General features: G+C 48.9%; 1 protein-coding gene across 5 annotated transcripts in view; it reads left to right on the forward strand.

The window, feature by feature from the left end:
• The window catches only part of KCNC4 (potassium voltage-gated channel subfamily C member 4), a 58336-nt gene that overhangs the window by 9477 nt on the left and 32132 nt on the right, over positions 1-16727 (forward strand). For all 5 annotated transcript variants that reach the window (XM_019513881.1, XM_019513879.1, XM_019513880.1 and 2 more), the window contains 2 exons: positions 9666-10596; positions 13752-13937. In XM_019513881.1, coding sequence (XP_019369426.1) covers positions 9666-10596; positions 13752-13937 — 1117 coding nt within the window. The remainder of the gene's footprint in view (positions 1-9665; positions 10597-13751; positions 13938-16727) is intronic.

Raw genomic sequence — 16727 nt, forward strand, 5'->3', positions numbered from 1 at the left:
ATCTCTGAGGGATCTTTGCTCTTGAGAAATCCTAGAGAGATTAGGACAGAAAACAATCCAACTGGGGTTTTTTTGGCACTGTGCTTGCTGTCTCTTGGAAATACCTCCCCCAGTGCAAGAACTGCAGGTCTGTCTCTAGAGGAGCAGAAGTGGAGCTGCTGCAGCTTAGAGGCTAAAGAGCAGTTGGAATTGAGCAAGTGGCTTGCAAATGCTTCCTTCTTCTCTCCTATAACATTAAGGCTTTAGTTAGCATTGGCACAGAAAAGTTTAGCTGTATTGCACTACAGCTTTAATGAGCTTTGCCTCTTAACACTTTCCAGGCTGAGGTCTCAAAGGGCTTTGCAAAAATTTAGGATAACACATGACACTTTTACAGCTGGGGAAACTGAGGCATAGAGGTGTGATGCCCTTTACTTTGGGTCACACAACATGGACATTTATTATAGATTCCTAGGTCAGGGACCTGCTTACTAGACCCCGCAGTCTGTTGGGAGAAGGCTGATGTGGGTGGGGTAGCCTAGGCATAGGGCAGTCGGTGGGATAAAGACTATATCTTCACCCAGTATAAACTACTACAGCTGCAATTTCATGGGAACTTGGGGGCATTTGAACTCAGGGTTTTGATGCTGTCACATCTTTAGCTCATACAGGTCCTTCTCCAATGAGGAAGCTGACCATGGGGCAGTGTAAATCAGTGTTATGAAGTCAGTGATGCTGTGATGTCTTGCACCTGTTAAGAATCCAGCCCTGTGTTTATAGCCTGAGATGCTGCTGGCTAGAGAAATGTTTGTGCACTTGGTGAAAATACAAATGAACATCCTTCTTGGGGAATAGCCTTGCATTGCAGCACTCTGGTGCAGGGGGGGAGAGCCCAGGGGGTGAATGAGTGACAAAAATTTGGGCAATAGCAAGTATAGCTTGAATAAGGGATCCTCCTTGACCTAGGGCCCTCTGACGGCAGCTGCCGCATCCTGACACTCCGCGTCTCAGAAATGGGCCGAAGCAAAATGAAACTAAATAGGTTGAGGTGGGATGGGGAGAATGGAGCTGATTAAAAGGGGCCTGTTGCTTAGCTACAGGCCTGTTGCCTACACCCGTTTTGCCAGTCGCACCATCCAAGCTGATTTTCTTGTCTTGAGAGCCGGCTGCTGCCTCCCATCTCCCTGTCTGGCTGTGGTACTCGTGCTTCGTCGTGTCAGTCTGTTGCTACAAAGCATAGACCTGTTGCCATAGGGTGCCGTCGTTTTGCCAGTCTCCGCTTTGCGTGGCACAGTTTCCCACTTGTTAGACTGTAGCTTGGGTTACTAGGACAGTCGCTGCATTGTCTTGTGCTGCTGTACGGCTGGGAACATGTGTTGGCTGCCTTATTTCCGCCCCTCTAGCCCGTGCCTTGCATGTCAAGTTGATCAGACTTCATTCATAGATGTGACCAGTAATTTAGGGTCAGCGGTAAAAAATGAGCCTTCAGATTTGTGTTAAAACACACCAATAAATGGAATTCATCTCTGCCTTGCCACCAGCTGCCTCTGTTGATGTCAGTGTTCGAGTCAGTTCAATTTAGTTCGTTGGGAAGGACAGACCCTTTCTTTTCCATCAGCTGTTTCTTTCTGGATGTTTTCAGTGAGCCAAAATAAAACAGTGCTTGGTAATTTTCCAGGCCACTTCCAAAGAAGCAGTCTGAGCCCATTGTTTTCCCATAGTTATATAGGTGCACTGCCCAGGTCCAGGGCTGGAGAGAGGCACATGAGGATATTTGAAATAAAGCCATTGTTATGGAATCTGTCAGGCAAATATTAAGTGTTAGGAGAAGACAGAGGAAGGCTTCCGATTCTCTCTTCGCTCCCTCCAGAAATAACCTTGTTGGGTTACTTTGTTCTTTCCCTTACCTGGTATCTGTTAGAAGTTACTGCACTTCCTATCCTGGAAAATCAGTGCAACTGGGAGGAAATTCAAGCCCATCCACACTAGAGACCTTTTTGCACCTAGCTGTGGAAGGGAAAGTCCCGTCAGATCACAGTGGTGTGATAAGGAGGGAAGAGGAGATCTTCTGAGCAAAGTCACAGCTGTTCTGCAGCATGTGAAGACCCAGACAGCTTTCTCCAGCTATTATCCTATGAACTCTTTTCTACTAGGACCTTTTGGAGAGAGACACGTTTAGGAGCAACAAGCACTCTCCATAGGGATTGCCAGGGGACTGGCAAGAATTTGTAAGGGTTTGATCCAGAGGACACCACAACAAACAATAGACCCACGGTGGGTTTCCAAGCAGGTGCTACAAGCTTTCTTACCCTCCATTTCAATCACTATTCAAAACCAGCCTGGCATGGACAGAAGCTGCTATCATGGATCAGCAATTGAATGGCCTAGCGGAGACCAATTAGCTGTGCAGTGCTATGACAAAAAACACCCCGGGGGGTTAAGCCTTTGCATGTGTCTACATAGCTGTGACCGGATAGTTTACCAATATCCCCTCACACTTTTATCTGGGATAGAGTCCTTGCAGTGTCCTTGCCCATCTATAGACATGCAGTGAGGCTGCTCCGACGTACCGTCATTACCATGCACCAGCAGACTCCAGCGTCATGTGTATCAGTGTCCCCAAACTGAAAAACGGTAGCAGGGCCGTTTTAACTAGAGCTCGTCGACGAGCTTTAGTTAAAGTGCCCCCTCCAACATTTTTCAGTGCAGGGACACTGATACACATGATGCTCTGTGCGCTTTTATTAAAGCACTCCCCCACCCCCCGACTCCTGGAGCATGTCTATAAACATGCCAAGGAGAGACTGAGAGCCTTATTTCTGTCATTGCGGTATGACTCGATCTCACACGCTTATGCCACTCCACCCATCTCCAAACCGCGTGTCTCCAGATTCTTCCATTTTCTTTACCTAGGTCTAATATTTTTCACAGACAAAGCAAAGGGAAGACAAAATGCTAGTGAGAGAGAGTGAGAGCAGGCTGCTTCCCTCGAGATGGAGATAAGGCAGCAGTCTAGCCCCTTGGTACTTAACCTTCTGTTAGATGCTCTGCATTATCTCTGCATTAGCCTAGCAGCGAGGCGGCCTGATGGAAATGAATCTGGCCAAATTGCTGGAGTACACAAACAGCATGCAGCAATTTTACCCCACCTTGGGGATTTGAGAGGCCTGGCAGAAACCCCTTCTGGAGGAAGGAGACTTGTGCCGTCCAGCTGAATCATAGTTCAGAGCCGCTCCGCTTGTCACGGTGGCTGCAGCGTTGCTCTGCCCTCTGCTTGTGGGTTGGGGTTATTTTTATGAACATTTCATTCTCTGTGCCCCCTTGGAGCATAGCATGTGGATCAGCATCTGCCTACAAGGTTCCCCCAGGTATTTAACCTCTCTCCCCTGTGGGGTATTGGCAGCATCAGTGCCCACAGAATCAGAGACCCAAGAGCTCACCCGTGGAGTCCAGCTCCCCTGGCATTGATACAAAATTGTTCCCTATTGCATTTGGAAGCCAGTCTCCAGTGAGGCTTCTGCAGCTTCCCTGGGGGAACTATTTTATGCAGAGGTCTTGACCCTGAGCTGGGTGTAACTTGAGGACAGCAGGCACTGTTTCTAGCTTTGTAGTCTAGATAGGGGCAAAGTTAGAGGTAAAATGGCAGGAGAACGTTTCCAATCTCCACCCACAAAATAAGCTCCACCTGCTTTGCAAAGCCAGGAAGCTGTTCTTCAAAGATTGTGCAGATGTTTGAAATGCAACCCCGTGCGCCCTGGCAGGCCCTCTGGGGGAGGCTTTGAAGTCCTCCTGGGCTCCACCAGGCTCCTCCTGGAGATCATAAGTGGTGGGAATCTCTCCCAAGTCCAAGTACTAGGCAATCATGCCACCAGCATGAGTGACTCGCAGCAGACAGGACACAACTTCCCATGTGCTGCCCTGCCTCCTTCCTTTCCCACTTCGGTCAGCAGTAAAGTAGCTAAAACCATTGACGCGGCAATTGCCATGGCTGGGCATCTGACAGAACATCCCAGCAATGGGGACAAGGCAGAGCATGTCGCTCAGAGCCACTATTTCAGGCTGTTTGCAGACAATGAGCTTCTTCGTACTATGGTAGTCGATGGGAACTGAATGCTGAATTCCAAGAGCTGCTTTTAAGGGTTTCAGCCTTGAACCTTGACCTTCTGATGTGATATTTTGCTGTCTGGATTCTCCCATGGAGTGACCTCTCTTTGCTCAGCCTAGTTCCTTTTAAACACCAGGCTAAAAAAAGGAGCCCTTTCAAAAATGCTTTGGCTTGCTGCTGCACAAAGGTCAGCTGCAAGGTAAAGTTTTAAGATGAGAGCATGAGCTGATGTAAAATTGGAGCAGCTGGGTTGACTTCAATAGAGCTATGTTGATTCCCATCAGCTGGGGATCTAACCCTTCTGTCTTTAGATGATGGTTATCTGCTGCAGCTGGTTCAGATCTCAGCTGCACTGGTCCTTAAGCCAGCCTAGCGCCATTGTGTAAGCAGTTACTCCAAATATACGCCGATGCGAGAGTGCAAAATTGGGGTTTAGCGTATGGTCTTCTCTGTTTCTTTCTTAATCTTCCTTTCCTCTCATTCTTTCTTTTTGACCCCTGAATCTTCAGTGCCTGGTTCTGATCTAAGTTATACTGCTACACTATGGGAGTCATTCGTTTCCAAGTCAATAATTATGGGTTGGCTCTCAACACGAGTTGGCCATTTACTTCAGAAGTGCTATGTGAATTTTCACAACTGAGGATGTCGCTCAATATAATTGCGTTGAAGGGGAGTAAGGTCAGAATGAGAGCTACCTGTCTTTAGCTGGCGCACGGCCTCCATCCTCTTCTTCAGTGCGCTGTAGGACAGGATCTTGCCCTTTCAATGGTTCTGATCGCTGGCCACGCAGGGCACGTCCAGACGAGTGCGCACCTACAGTTTGCGGTGCTGCAGACCTATCTGTGGCACCACAAACTGCATGTGCCGCACATGCAAGCATTTGCCACATTGCTAATTTGCAGTGCAGTGGGGGGTTTTTGACACCAGGAGATCCTGGCATTAAAAAAACAACACCTGTACCAGAAAAAAGTAGGGTGGTGCATGCTTTGGGCAGCACATGCTGCCACCACTGGAGCCTGGCTAGCCAGAGGACAGTCCAACTGCTGGCCAGGCTCTGCATACCTGGATCACTGCTGCTAGAGCCCCAGAAAGTCCCCAGGTAAGGCTGCTGGGGACAGCCCAGGTGCTGGCCCCAGTCTTCCCTACCCCACCTAGGGGAACTTGCCACGTGCCAACTAGCAGCGGCACAGGTATATTCCTGCTTGTGGGGATGCATCCACAGTGCCACACAAGGCAGCCAAGAAGAAATCACTGCCTTTGCCTTGATGAGCCCAGAATGGGGTTCCTGGAGTCTGGCTGCAGGTCTTCTCAGCCATCCACAGGACTAAGCGCTTGATGTTTATGGCCAACCCTTCTGCCGGCGTGACTCAGGATGGCTCCATTGTAATCAAGGCTGATTCAGTCCAGCTGAGGATCTGGCCTCTAATTTTTGACTGTCTAGCAATGCTGCTGTCTGAGGCAATAAAAATAGTTCAGAAAAGCAAAAGAAGATCCAACCACAAAACTGGACCGATTCCCTTGACCAGAAGACAGGGAACACTCACAGGGTCTGATCTTGTTTCTGCTGTGATTGGCGGAAGTTTTGCCATCAACTCCAGTGGGAACAGAGTCCTGCTTGTGGTATATTAAGAGTATCAGATCCTGGAAAGCTAAAGGCTTGCCTGAGCTTTTTATAGAGGAGACAGGAGAAGATACAGGAAAGCTTTCCAGGTAGCAGCTTTTCTGTTGGGGGCTCTTACTGGTGCTCTTGGGAACAGATTCTCTGCATAATGGACTCTCCACAAGCTCATCCTGGCAGGAATGAGGCCTGAGTGTGATTCACTAAGAGAAAAAAGCCCCCAAACAAAGTGTTTCTGCTACAGAGCATTTGATTTCCATATTATATTGGGCCTCTTTTCAGTTGCTTGTACCCAAGGTGAAGCAGGCCTTAACTGCTGTCTTAGCTAGGGTGCTGTGGAAAGCCTTTGAACCTAGCAACTAAAGGGTTAAATGTTGGTATCTAATGAGCAAGGATTAGAGACGAAAGCCAAGTTCCTCCTATGGACCTGATGTTGAACAGGGCTTGTTATCCAAAGGATAGCTGAAGCCATGACTCATAAACCAGGAGCATCTAAGGGAAGGTATCTGCTGTGGGCATATACAATTAGTGGATTAATGCCCTAGTCCCAGCATCAGCTCCGCTCTGCTAATTGATGCATTGCCTCTGCTATTCTCGTCCATTTCCACCTCATCATCTTGCTCAGAGCCGGTGGTGCAGATGTGAAGAGGGGGCAGCCTCTTCGTGCACCTTTTGTGTGCACGCCTGGATACAAGGTCTGGCCAGACTGATCCTCAGTATAATCTGATTGCTACCACCTGAGACTCCCCAGCGTGGTCTCCCTTTCGAGAGAGGGTCTGACAAATCTCAGCAAGTCCTTCCACTAGAATTACAAACCTTGTGGGGAAGCAAAAAAGCATCTCTCTATATCAGAAACCTTTAAATCTGAAGAAGCGAATGGCACCGCTATCAGCTCTGGCAAGCGACGTAGCATTTGCATGAATTGCAAAGCAAGGCTTTTTTAATTGATGCTGTTATGCCAGCCTGAATTCATAATGGACACTTGCACAGAACTGTTGCTACAGCCATTTTCATAAACTCCATCGTAACTCCAGCAGCTGCTGCAATCTGACACACCCTGCAGCCACGCTGCATTGTGGCGCTTGTAAAAGATTCTGTATCGATGGCCCGGGAAACCAAAGTCCATCATCTCTCCCCAGAGCAGCTGGGGTGTGAGTAGGGTAAGCTTCCTGGCACACAGTCCACTGAACTTTTCTGGGGCTGGGTAGAGGGCAAGGACTGAGGAGAGGCCTCAGCGGGTGAAAATCAGCAAAGCTCAATAGAGCTATTTTAGATTTAGTGAGGCCATGCACATTTACATGCTTGAAGCTCTCTCTCACCTTGTCTAGAACTATTCGGCACCTCTTCTTTTTACTGAGGTTGCCAGGTGTGATCTGGACAGATGTTCCCTAGGAAGTTTGTTGCACGCATGGCCTTCCGGCTGGCCCACCAGACGGTGGTGCAGGAGAGGTGTGTTCCAGTCCTCTTCACTTGTGTCTCAGTTTTCCCATCTCTAAAAGGGGTTAATGATACTGACATGCTTTGAGATCAACTGATGACAAGTGCCAGGTATTTTTTATTAGACAGCTTCAGATTTAGATTTTATTAGATAGCATCAGTTATCTTAGGTACCTGATTCTCTACTGGCCTGGGGTCAATTGGCTCCACTGAAGCTTCAGTGCCGAGGCTGGATTTGAACCAATGCCCGGTAGAAGAGGGTAAGGCTTGTGTGGACTTTCAGATACTAGCAGCTCCAGATCAAGCACCTTGAGACTAGGACCAGAATTTCCAGTGAAACCAGATCTAGCAGTCCTCTTTGCTCTCAATGGAGGGGTGGTTGCATGTGTTTCAGAGATTTCATAGACATTCGGGCTGGGAGGGACCTCAGAAGATCATCGAGTCCAGCCGCCTGCCCCAGGGGCAGGAAGTCAGCAGGGATCATAGGATCCCAGCAAGATAGGCATCCAAATGTGTCTTGAAGACGTCCAATGTAGGTGCTTGAACCACCTCCAAAGGCAGGCTATTCCAGATGTTGGGGGCTCGGACAGTAAAGAAGTTCTTCCTTATTTCCAGCCTGAAATGGCCATGGAGGAGTTTGTGACCATTTGACCTCGTCATCCCTTGGGGCGCTCTGGTGAACAGACGTTCCCCCAGATCCTGGTGGTGACCCCGATAAACTTATAGGCGGCCACCAGATCACCCCTGAGCCTGCGCTTTTCCAGGCTGAAGAGCCCCATGGCTCTCAGCCTCTCTTCATAAGGTCTGTCTGTTTGTTTGTTGAGAGGGGTGAAATGAGAGCTGGTGGTAGCTGAGCTCTTCAGAAATGTCAGCCTCCACGGTGGGAGCTGAGTCCTTCTGAATTTACTGGAGGGCTGGGCCCCTGGACTCGGACTTCAGTGGAGCTGCCACAGTTGATACCAGCTAAGGATCTTGCCCATTGTCCTAGCAAAGGACGAGCCAAGGTTCTCCTAATTATAACTCAGGGTGACCACTAAGTGCTTGGGCAGCCTTTGGGTAAGGACTAGTTATCTCACCATGCCATCACCCTTTGCAATTTAGCTGGCTGACCTATTAATGATAACGTGACTATTAATTTCTCATTGGAACTAACATGAATAACACATAGGAGAAAAACAGAGGCACAAACTAACCCCGGGTACTTCCAGTGCAGGGTCCTAGGTGTGGGGCTAGGTTCTTCCTTGTTATTTGAAGTAGCTGGTGGAAAGCTAGGGAGAACTAGGCCTCCTTGCAGAGATTATATCACATCCAGTCTCATTGTAAGCTTCCCCCAGGCATCTCTGTGTCTCTGCCTTACTCTTGACCCTAAGCGGTCCCTTCATCTTTGGGGCTGGGAGTAGAGTATGGCCAATTCAGCTGCTAGCAGGGCTGGGGAATGGTGGCTGTCCTATACAGAAGCCTATTCCTCAGGAAAAGGACTAAGAGCTCCCAACAGGTGCCCAGTCTGGTTTGCAGGGGCAGACTCTGTAGTAATATCTTTTTGGCCTTGGAGGACTTGAGCTTTGCCACCATGGTTTAGTACCTTGTGTAGCTCGGAGCCAAGCTATCTGCCCCCACAGACAGTGGTCATTTTTATTTTGAGAACGTTTATCAAAGTAGGCACCATGACCAGTAGGTGGGACACCACTGACAGGTAGAGTTAGTCCTCTAAGGACCAGAATCTGTTCCACATATTAGGACTGAAATGGACTTAGGCACCTAAGTGTGAGTCTATCCTATCCTGTTCTAGTACCTGAAAAATCATTAAACCATTTGCTTTCATAATAAACCCTCATCTTACCTTTAATGCTGAACCACAAAAAAGTAGCGAGGAGGAGGAGGAAGAGGCCACCCCCACCTGTTGCATTAACTGCATTTCAGGGACTCGAGCAGGGTGGAGCAGGATCATATTTAGGATCCTAAGATCACTAATACACCCAACAGGAGGAATAGAAACTGCCCTAAATGTTGGGAATCTTCTCTTTGCCAGTGACCTCTCCAAGGAAAGCATCTCTCTTCTACTTCGACGGGATAGCTGGAGAAGATGAGGTGGGGGGTAGAGCCGTGTGTGCATGTTTATAAAACATGTGGGGCAGAAAGAACATTGAGGAGCTGCATCTGATCCCCCAGGTCTGAACACAGCAGGCATCTTTCCTCAGCTTTATACGAGTGGGAAGGGAATCCAATTTCACTTTCTTGACCTCATTTTAATATCTGCAATACATGCATTAGATAGAATGCTAAGCTCTTTTAATTCACATTAATCTCTTAATATGTAACTTCAACTATATGCATGCGTAGGTAGTTATCCTTGCCTACATAATTTCTTAACCTGTGCATGCATTGCCTTTTCCTGACCCCCTCACCCCCATATAATACTCTCGTACCTTCGTTTTCCACTGCAAAGTTCCTACCACCATTACACCCAAGTCCTCTCCATCCCGCTTGCAACGTCCTCCTAACCACTGAATTCATTTCCTCCTGCAGGTAGTTGCCTTTGCCTCGCTTTTCTTCATCCTGGTTTCCATTACGACCTTCTGCCTGGAGACACACGAGGCCTTTAACATAGACGTCAACGTGACTGAAACACTGGTGGTTGGCAATACCACTACAATCCTGCTGACACGCAAGGTGGAGACGGAGCCCATCTTGACCTACATTGAGGGAGTCTGTGTCCTGTGGTTCACCCTGGAGTTCCTGGTACGCATTATTTGCTGCCCAGATAAGCTGGTCTTCATCAAGAACCTACTCAACATCATTGATTTTGTGGCCATCTTGCCCTTCTATCTGGAGGTAGGCCTCAGCGGCCTGTCCTCCAAAGCTGCAAGGGACGTGCTGGGCTTCCTGAGGGTGGTCCGTTTCGTCCGGATCCTGAGGATCTTCAAGTTGACACGACACTTTGTGGGGCTTCGGGTGCTAGGCCACACGCTCCGGGCTAGTACCAACGAGTTCCTGCTGCTCATCATCTTCCTGGCCCTAGGGGTCTTGATCTTCGCTACCATGATCTACTATGCCGAGAGGATTGGGGCCAAGTCATCGGACCCCAGAGGAGGTGATACGCACTTTAAGAACATCCCCATTGGGTTCTGGTGGGCAGTCGTCACCATGACAACACTGGGATACGGTGACATGTACCCCAAGACCTGGTCAGGCATGGTGGTGGGGGCACTGTGCGCGCTCGCTGGGGTGCTCACTATTGCCATGCCAGTGCCCGTCATCGTTAACAACTTTGGAATGTATTACTCACTGGCTATGGCCAAGCAAAAGCTCCCAAAGAAGAAGAAAAAGCATATACCCCGCCCAGCCCCACTGGACTCCCCCGCCTACTGCAAGTCTGAGGATAACTCGCCCCGCAGCAGCACACAGAGCGACACTTGCCCCCTGGCAACAGAGGAGGTGGCAGAGAGGAAACGAGCAGGTGAGATGCAAAACCCCAAGGTACATAAAGCCTGAAGCGGGAGGGAACAGGTGACAGGTACGTACATGCAATCTAGGTTTCATAGATTTCTAGGGTCAGAAGGGACCTATTAGCTCATCGAGTCCAACCCCCTGCTCTGGGGCAGGAAAGAGCGCTGGGGTCAAGTGACCCCAGCCAGGTGCTCGCCTAATCTCCTTTTAAACTCTTCCAAGCTAGGGGAAAGCACCATCTAGTGCCTTACAATGGCTCTGGGATGGATTCTGCTCCCAATGCTACATTTGATGGTCTGCCATGGTTCCAAGGCAGCTGCTGCAGATTCAGCCCAGGTGTAAGAGCAGAATATGGCCCTGATGCTACCACTTCAGTGAGATCCTGTTGCAAGAAGGGCCAGAGGCAGCCAGGTGGCTGATTGCTCTGTGCTGTATCCAAGTGGCCAGAGGCTCAGGTGATTTCAGCGTTATGAGAAGCAGGTAGGGACTGAGCTGAGTGGGCCTAATTCTGCTCTGACAGGGGTAAAGATCAAGGCTAAGTCTACTGGATTTGACCTTCCCCTCTTATTCACCTGGTAGCAATCAGGAGCACTGTTATTGGGACATCTTCCCCTCCCTCTCTATCCTCCACATGAATTAGGTGGGATCCAGTCATAGCTGTAAATCGGGAGTAACCACAGTGGGATAAGGGGTCCTTTTATTTCCCCATGTGTAAATGAGAAGTAACTGTCAGGCCATATTCCTGTCCCAACCTGGTCTAGGTCAGGAGTAACTCCACTGGGTCAGAGTCCCTTCTCATGCACACTTGTGTAAATCACGAATGACTGCATCAAATCATGGTCTCCTTTTGTTTCTTATGCTGTAAATCAGGAGTAACTTTACTGGTTGTAGAGAAGAGAAGACCGGGGGGAGGGATGGGACACCATGAAAACAGCCTCCCAGAACCCAACAGCCTGGTATAAAGGGGATGTTGGTCAAGTCTTCTCCATCACTACTGAAGAAAAGATGCAATTAAAGCAATTTATTCTGCAGCAAGAGGCTTATGTTGGTATTAGGAAAACCTGCCTAATGTAGGGGAGTAAAACAGTGGAACAGCCATAGGGAGGTTGTGGGATCTCCTTCACTCGAGGTGTTAACGATCAGGGAAGCAAACATCTGTTGAGGCTCGGCCAGCGTAGGGGGTTGGACGAGATGATCTCCTGAGGTCCCTTCTGAGTGTGCGTTGTGTTCCAGTATTTGAACTGCTACCATGTGGTATGCTGGCATCTTAGCAGCTGGCACGGCCTGCAAGGTGCCTGAGTAAATGGCCAGTTCAAGCCCTGAGTCTGTCTCCTGGTAGCTAATCTATCCCAGCTTGATTGTTCCACCACGCTCCGTTTACATGACTAGTTTGGGCTCGTTCCACTGACCTCATGTCTATACTTTACTGAGCCAGCTGTGTCTCCTTGCTGGGTCCTCCAGCCTCAGTGGGCCACATGGAAGCTGTACTGTTGAGGAGCCAGGGGCAATGTAAAGCATGGCAGCCTGGTGGCATGTTTTACAGAGTCAGAAGAAGCAATTTCTCATGCGGTGTCTCCAGAGCACAGTCTGCCATCAAAGGGAATGAGATGCAGCTTGCTCCTGATCTGTGTGGCCTCTCGGTGCCAGTGCTTTTCAGCAGCGAAGCTATGTGTAGCTGCTTCCCAAGGCTTTGTGCATCTCTGGGGTTTCTTGCTGCAGGTGCTGACTTGCAGATAAAGGTGTTCTGGGCCCTCCAGGGGAAAACGCTGCTCAGGGCAGAGAAGAAATTCAGATTCCTTTGTTTCTCCAGGGGGAAAAAAAGCCACCAAATGTTCCTGCTAGAGAGCATCCTTCCCACCCAATAGTGGCTCTCACAGAGCTGCCAAAAGGAGGGGAGCTATCCTCAGCTGGTGTCAAGAGAAGCAACAACAATGGCCCTGAAGGAGCGTCGCTGATTTGCAGGAGCTGAGACTCCAGGCTGGGATGGTTGTCTCCAGTTCTGGATGTCAAAAGCAAATGCATTCAGATCATATCAAGAGCTTAGCCTCCAGCTTACATTGGAGCCTTGGCAGTGAGACCCCTTCCACCAAGGCCACTGCTTCCAATCTGTCTCGCCCAGCAGTGAGTGAAAGAGGCAGCAAATGGGCACAAGAGCAGGCTGCTGGGATCTAGATGACATGAGCCTGCTAGGTCTCTGCCCACGTCTGAGTGGGTATGTGTCTGCACTGCTAAACAGCAAATTTAATTGGCACTAGGTGGCCTCGGTGCTGGCAGTTTCAGCAGAGAAGCCAAAGATGGAATGGGCCACAGTGACTGAGCTTCCTTTGGCCCAAGTGTTGATGCCATTCAGTTTGTGGTTGGACATGCAACGTGATGGAAACTGGTCTGGTGGCAGCTATCTACGGTGCACTTGTCTTGCACCAGCATTGAATTCACACAGCTTCTCAGGGGTCATCCCTGTCAGGTTTTCAGCTTCAGTGAGCGATGCCATCTCAGGATCTGGCCCTGCTTGTGTTTGCTGATGGGTGCGTAGTAGTGCCTGCTTGATGCCTCGTGTACTTGCCCGTGTTTACATGCACTACAGTGATATTTGAGAACCTCGGCTGAGCTCCACGTGTTTCCTTTGTAACTCCCTTGTTTCTACATGCTCGCAAACATTTACTTTTGGACTGAAGCTTTGTGAGTCTCAGACCCAGCCCTCAGTAAAAGTCCGCTGGGTACAGCCTGGGCCATATGCAAAGGAGCCAGCTGTTGTTCCCAATTCGGCAGGTGGCAGTTTGATCCCCAGTGTAATTTAGAGCAGCCCTTGGAGCTGATCAAGGATTCCCCTTTTGATCAGTCCTGAATAAAACCTACTGAGGGCCTGAACAAAACTGCTCTGATCAGCTTGGAGATAGCAGAGAATGGAATTGCCTGGGGAATAGGCCATCAGTCCCATTGACCTCAGAGGTGGCTCAGTTCCTCTCTCTCCCTTTAGACTGGTCCCTTCAGGTCAGGGCTGGGGGATCCCAGTTTGGGCAATGTTCAGGGGAACGTTTCTGTAGCTAGTGGGCAGCCATCTGCAAGGCCTTCTTATAGCCAGTGGCAAGAGCCTGGATCTCAGCAGTTTCCTCAGAGAATTAATATTTTTCTTAATTTTTCTCCTCCTTGGCCCTGCCTCTGAAGACTCCAAGCAGAACGGCGATGCCAATGTGGTGCTGTCAGATGAAGAGCAGCCCCTGTCACCATCCAACGAGGAGAAAAAGCCCATGAGACGCTCCAGCACCAGAGACAAGAACAAGAAAGCGGCTACGTGCTTTCTGCTGACTGCTGGGGACTTCTCCTGTGCAGCTGATGGTGGCATCCGGAAAGGTATGGGCGAGACCTAGGGGCACTTGGTAACTGGAGAGAGAGCCCAGGCAGGGAAGGGGGAGGATAGAGGAACAAGTACAGATGCATGAGGTTGGTTTTCCATGGGGGGGGCCATTTCCAGCTGCTTTCCCATTGGTTCTCCTCATTGTGGCCCCTTTTGAAGAAAAGAAAAATGCGTCTTTTCTGGGGACGGTGCGTTCCCTGCCCTTCTCCTGCCAGTGCCCTCCCTGAAACCCTATGCCTGTAGCTATAGTGCATCATGCACGCACTGTGCTGCTGGGGCGAAACAACCTACCCATCACATGTGTACAGCTGTTCAGTAATGAATGCCAGAGTCCGTCCATAAGATGTCATGTGGCCATGAGCTTTTGGCCTTCTACACCTCATCTTTTAATCTTGCTCTACAGATGTGTGCTGTCCTGGCACTGTGTTTGCCCAGTGCCTCCAGATGTGCCTTACGTCTGTCTGAGACCTCTTTCTTTTCATTGTCCTATATGGCTTTTGTTCTTTCACTTCTTCTATCCATCCCTATGACAACACTGCACTTTTCTTGTCCCCTGTTCCCCTCTTTCTATACTTGGCTTTCTATACTTACTGGAATTCCTTTTTAGTCTTCCCATACTTCACATCCTAGGTTTTAAATTTCCACCAAAACCCACCAGGCCTTTTCCAGCTGAATCTAATTATGTCTTCCCATACTGCACCGGCCAAGGAGCTAATAAAGTGAGCGTTAGGTCCAGTTAGCTGAACCAGTCTGGCTATTGTACGTCCATTGGTTTTACCTGGGGCTCTTTCTCCTCTAGTCCATTAGAGTAGCATGTGGTATGCTGCTGTTTTATAAGAGCATTCTGCAAAGAGCTTAACTGAGAACTGGGAAAATGAATGAAATGGGGAAGTTTCTCTTCTCTATCTCACGAGCCACATAAACAGACTTCTCTTCTGGCTGTGTTTTCTTTCACTGGGTTATGAGCTCAGAAGCTCTAAACAGCAGCTTAAGTCTTTAAATCTCAAACTGAGGCACCATAGTTTAATCTCCCCTCTCCATCTTGCACAGTAAAATGCTGTAGCTGAGAGCTGGGCTGCTCCTGCCTTCTCAGTAACATGTAATTTCAAGGCCTAACAGCTCTGCTTATTCTCATGTATCCCACTTGTCAGGGCCTTTGTGTATTGTGCATCCACCTCTGTGCTAGATCCAGAGAGCAGATGAGTTTGGTATAGCTTTCAGCTAGGAGTCCTGACACATTCGCTCAAGCAGAAAAGATTCCTGCTTTCAACTCCAGAGGGTCACAGCTCAGTCCTCGGTGCCAGCTAACAAGGTGGCTGTCACACGAGCATCTCTCGCGGCAGTAAAGATGGGGTCAAGCCGGCACTGCGGTGCGTCCAGGGGTGGGGAGCTGTGAGCTGCTTCACAAGTGCCCGTTTCTCTTGTAGTCTGAAGGGCTAAGTCAGCAGCGAGTGTCTTGTTCCTGTCATGTCTTAGGACAAGGAAGAATCGTCTGTCCTCGCTGAGGCTGATTGAGCTCTGAGGGCTTGGGAACAGCACTGCCCAACCGGTGGTAAATGCAGTGCGAGTGTAGTGAGGCCAGTCCCTTGCAGTACAGGGACCCCTGACTTGCTTTGAATTTACTTTACCATCATCCCTCCTGCTAAACCCACGCTAATAAGAGACACTGGGCAAAGCTGTCAGCCAATCATTGTGATAGTAGCAACCAGATCCCTCCAGCAGAGACTGGCATTGGAAAGGGTCTATGAAAGACCCTTCAATTGTTCTTCCCTAATGTGAAGATTAGGGACCAGATCTAAAAACCACAGAAGTCAATGAGCCTTTACATTGGTTTCACTGGACTTTGGGCCAGGTCTTGGGTCAGTTAGGACACTGGCAGATGATAAGAGAGATCGGGTTTATAATGTGAGGTACTTCTGGGCAACAATAAGGGGAAACTCAGAGACACTTGATTGGAAAATTTTAGTAGATTTTGGCACTGGTAGAAAAATGTCACCTTTGTTTCGCAGGTAATTTTCAAAACTGCTTACTAAAAAACTTCCAGCTATTTTTTTTTAAAACATTTTTCTGATTAACCACCCCCCCCCCAAATATTTTCAGTTTTCCAAGACTGTTTTTGGCAAATCCAAAGACTTAAAAATTCCAACAATTCATCTTGAGAAACAAGTGACAAGTCTTCATTTAATTAAGCTTTTGAGGGGGACGAGCGCAGTAAATATTTCCACAAAGAAAATTTTCCAGCTTTTTTGGAGCAAAATAAACAATTTTTGCCAAATTTTTACTTTGGTCCAATTTTACTTTGGTCCAATTTTTACCTTTTTTCAGTGCGAGGTTGCTGTTGGAAGACCATCTTCCCTCTAAGCAGGGCCACCTGGTCCCAGAGCAGCACCAGCTGCAAGCACTGAGCTGACTGGCTGTAGAGCCAGCTGGGCTGAGTATATAAGCCCAGGCCCTTCAGTTAAGCTCTTGCTGCTCAAACTGTAAGCACAATACAATTGTAAGAAGGCCATCAGTATTCTTGTGGAGTGTGGGCCTAGCCAAGTACCTGAGATTGCAGGGGATCTGGATCAGTGGTTGAGGCTATGACAAAAGGTGACAAACCCAGCTGTCAGAGTGACATTTCTAATCTAATATGATATCTGTATTCATAGTCCAGGCCTGAGGTCAGGAGCAGAACAGGATAAGCAGGGACAAGATAATGGGGTCTGGAGCTGGAGCAAGGCTGAGATCCTACAGGGTGTGAAGGATGAGACTGCAGTGAGCAAATTGCACCTAGCACTATAGCT

The sequence above is a fragment of the Gavialis gangeticus genome, unplaced genomic scaffold, assembly GCF_001723915.1.
Source record: "Gavialis gangeticus isolate Ggan-Ray unplaced genomic scaffold, GavGan_comp1, whole genome shotgun sequence".
NCBI classification, from domain to species: Eukaryota; Metazoa; Chordata; order Crocodylia; family Gavialidae; genus Gavialis; species Gavialis gangeticus.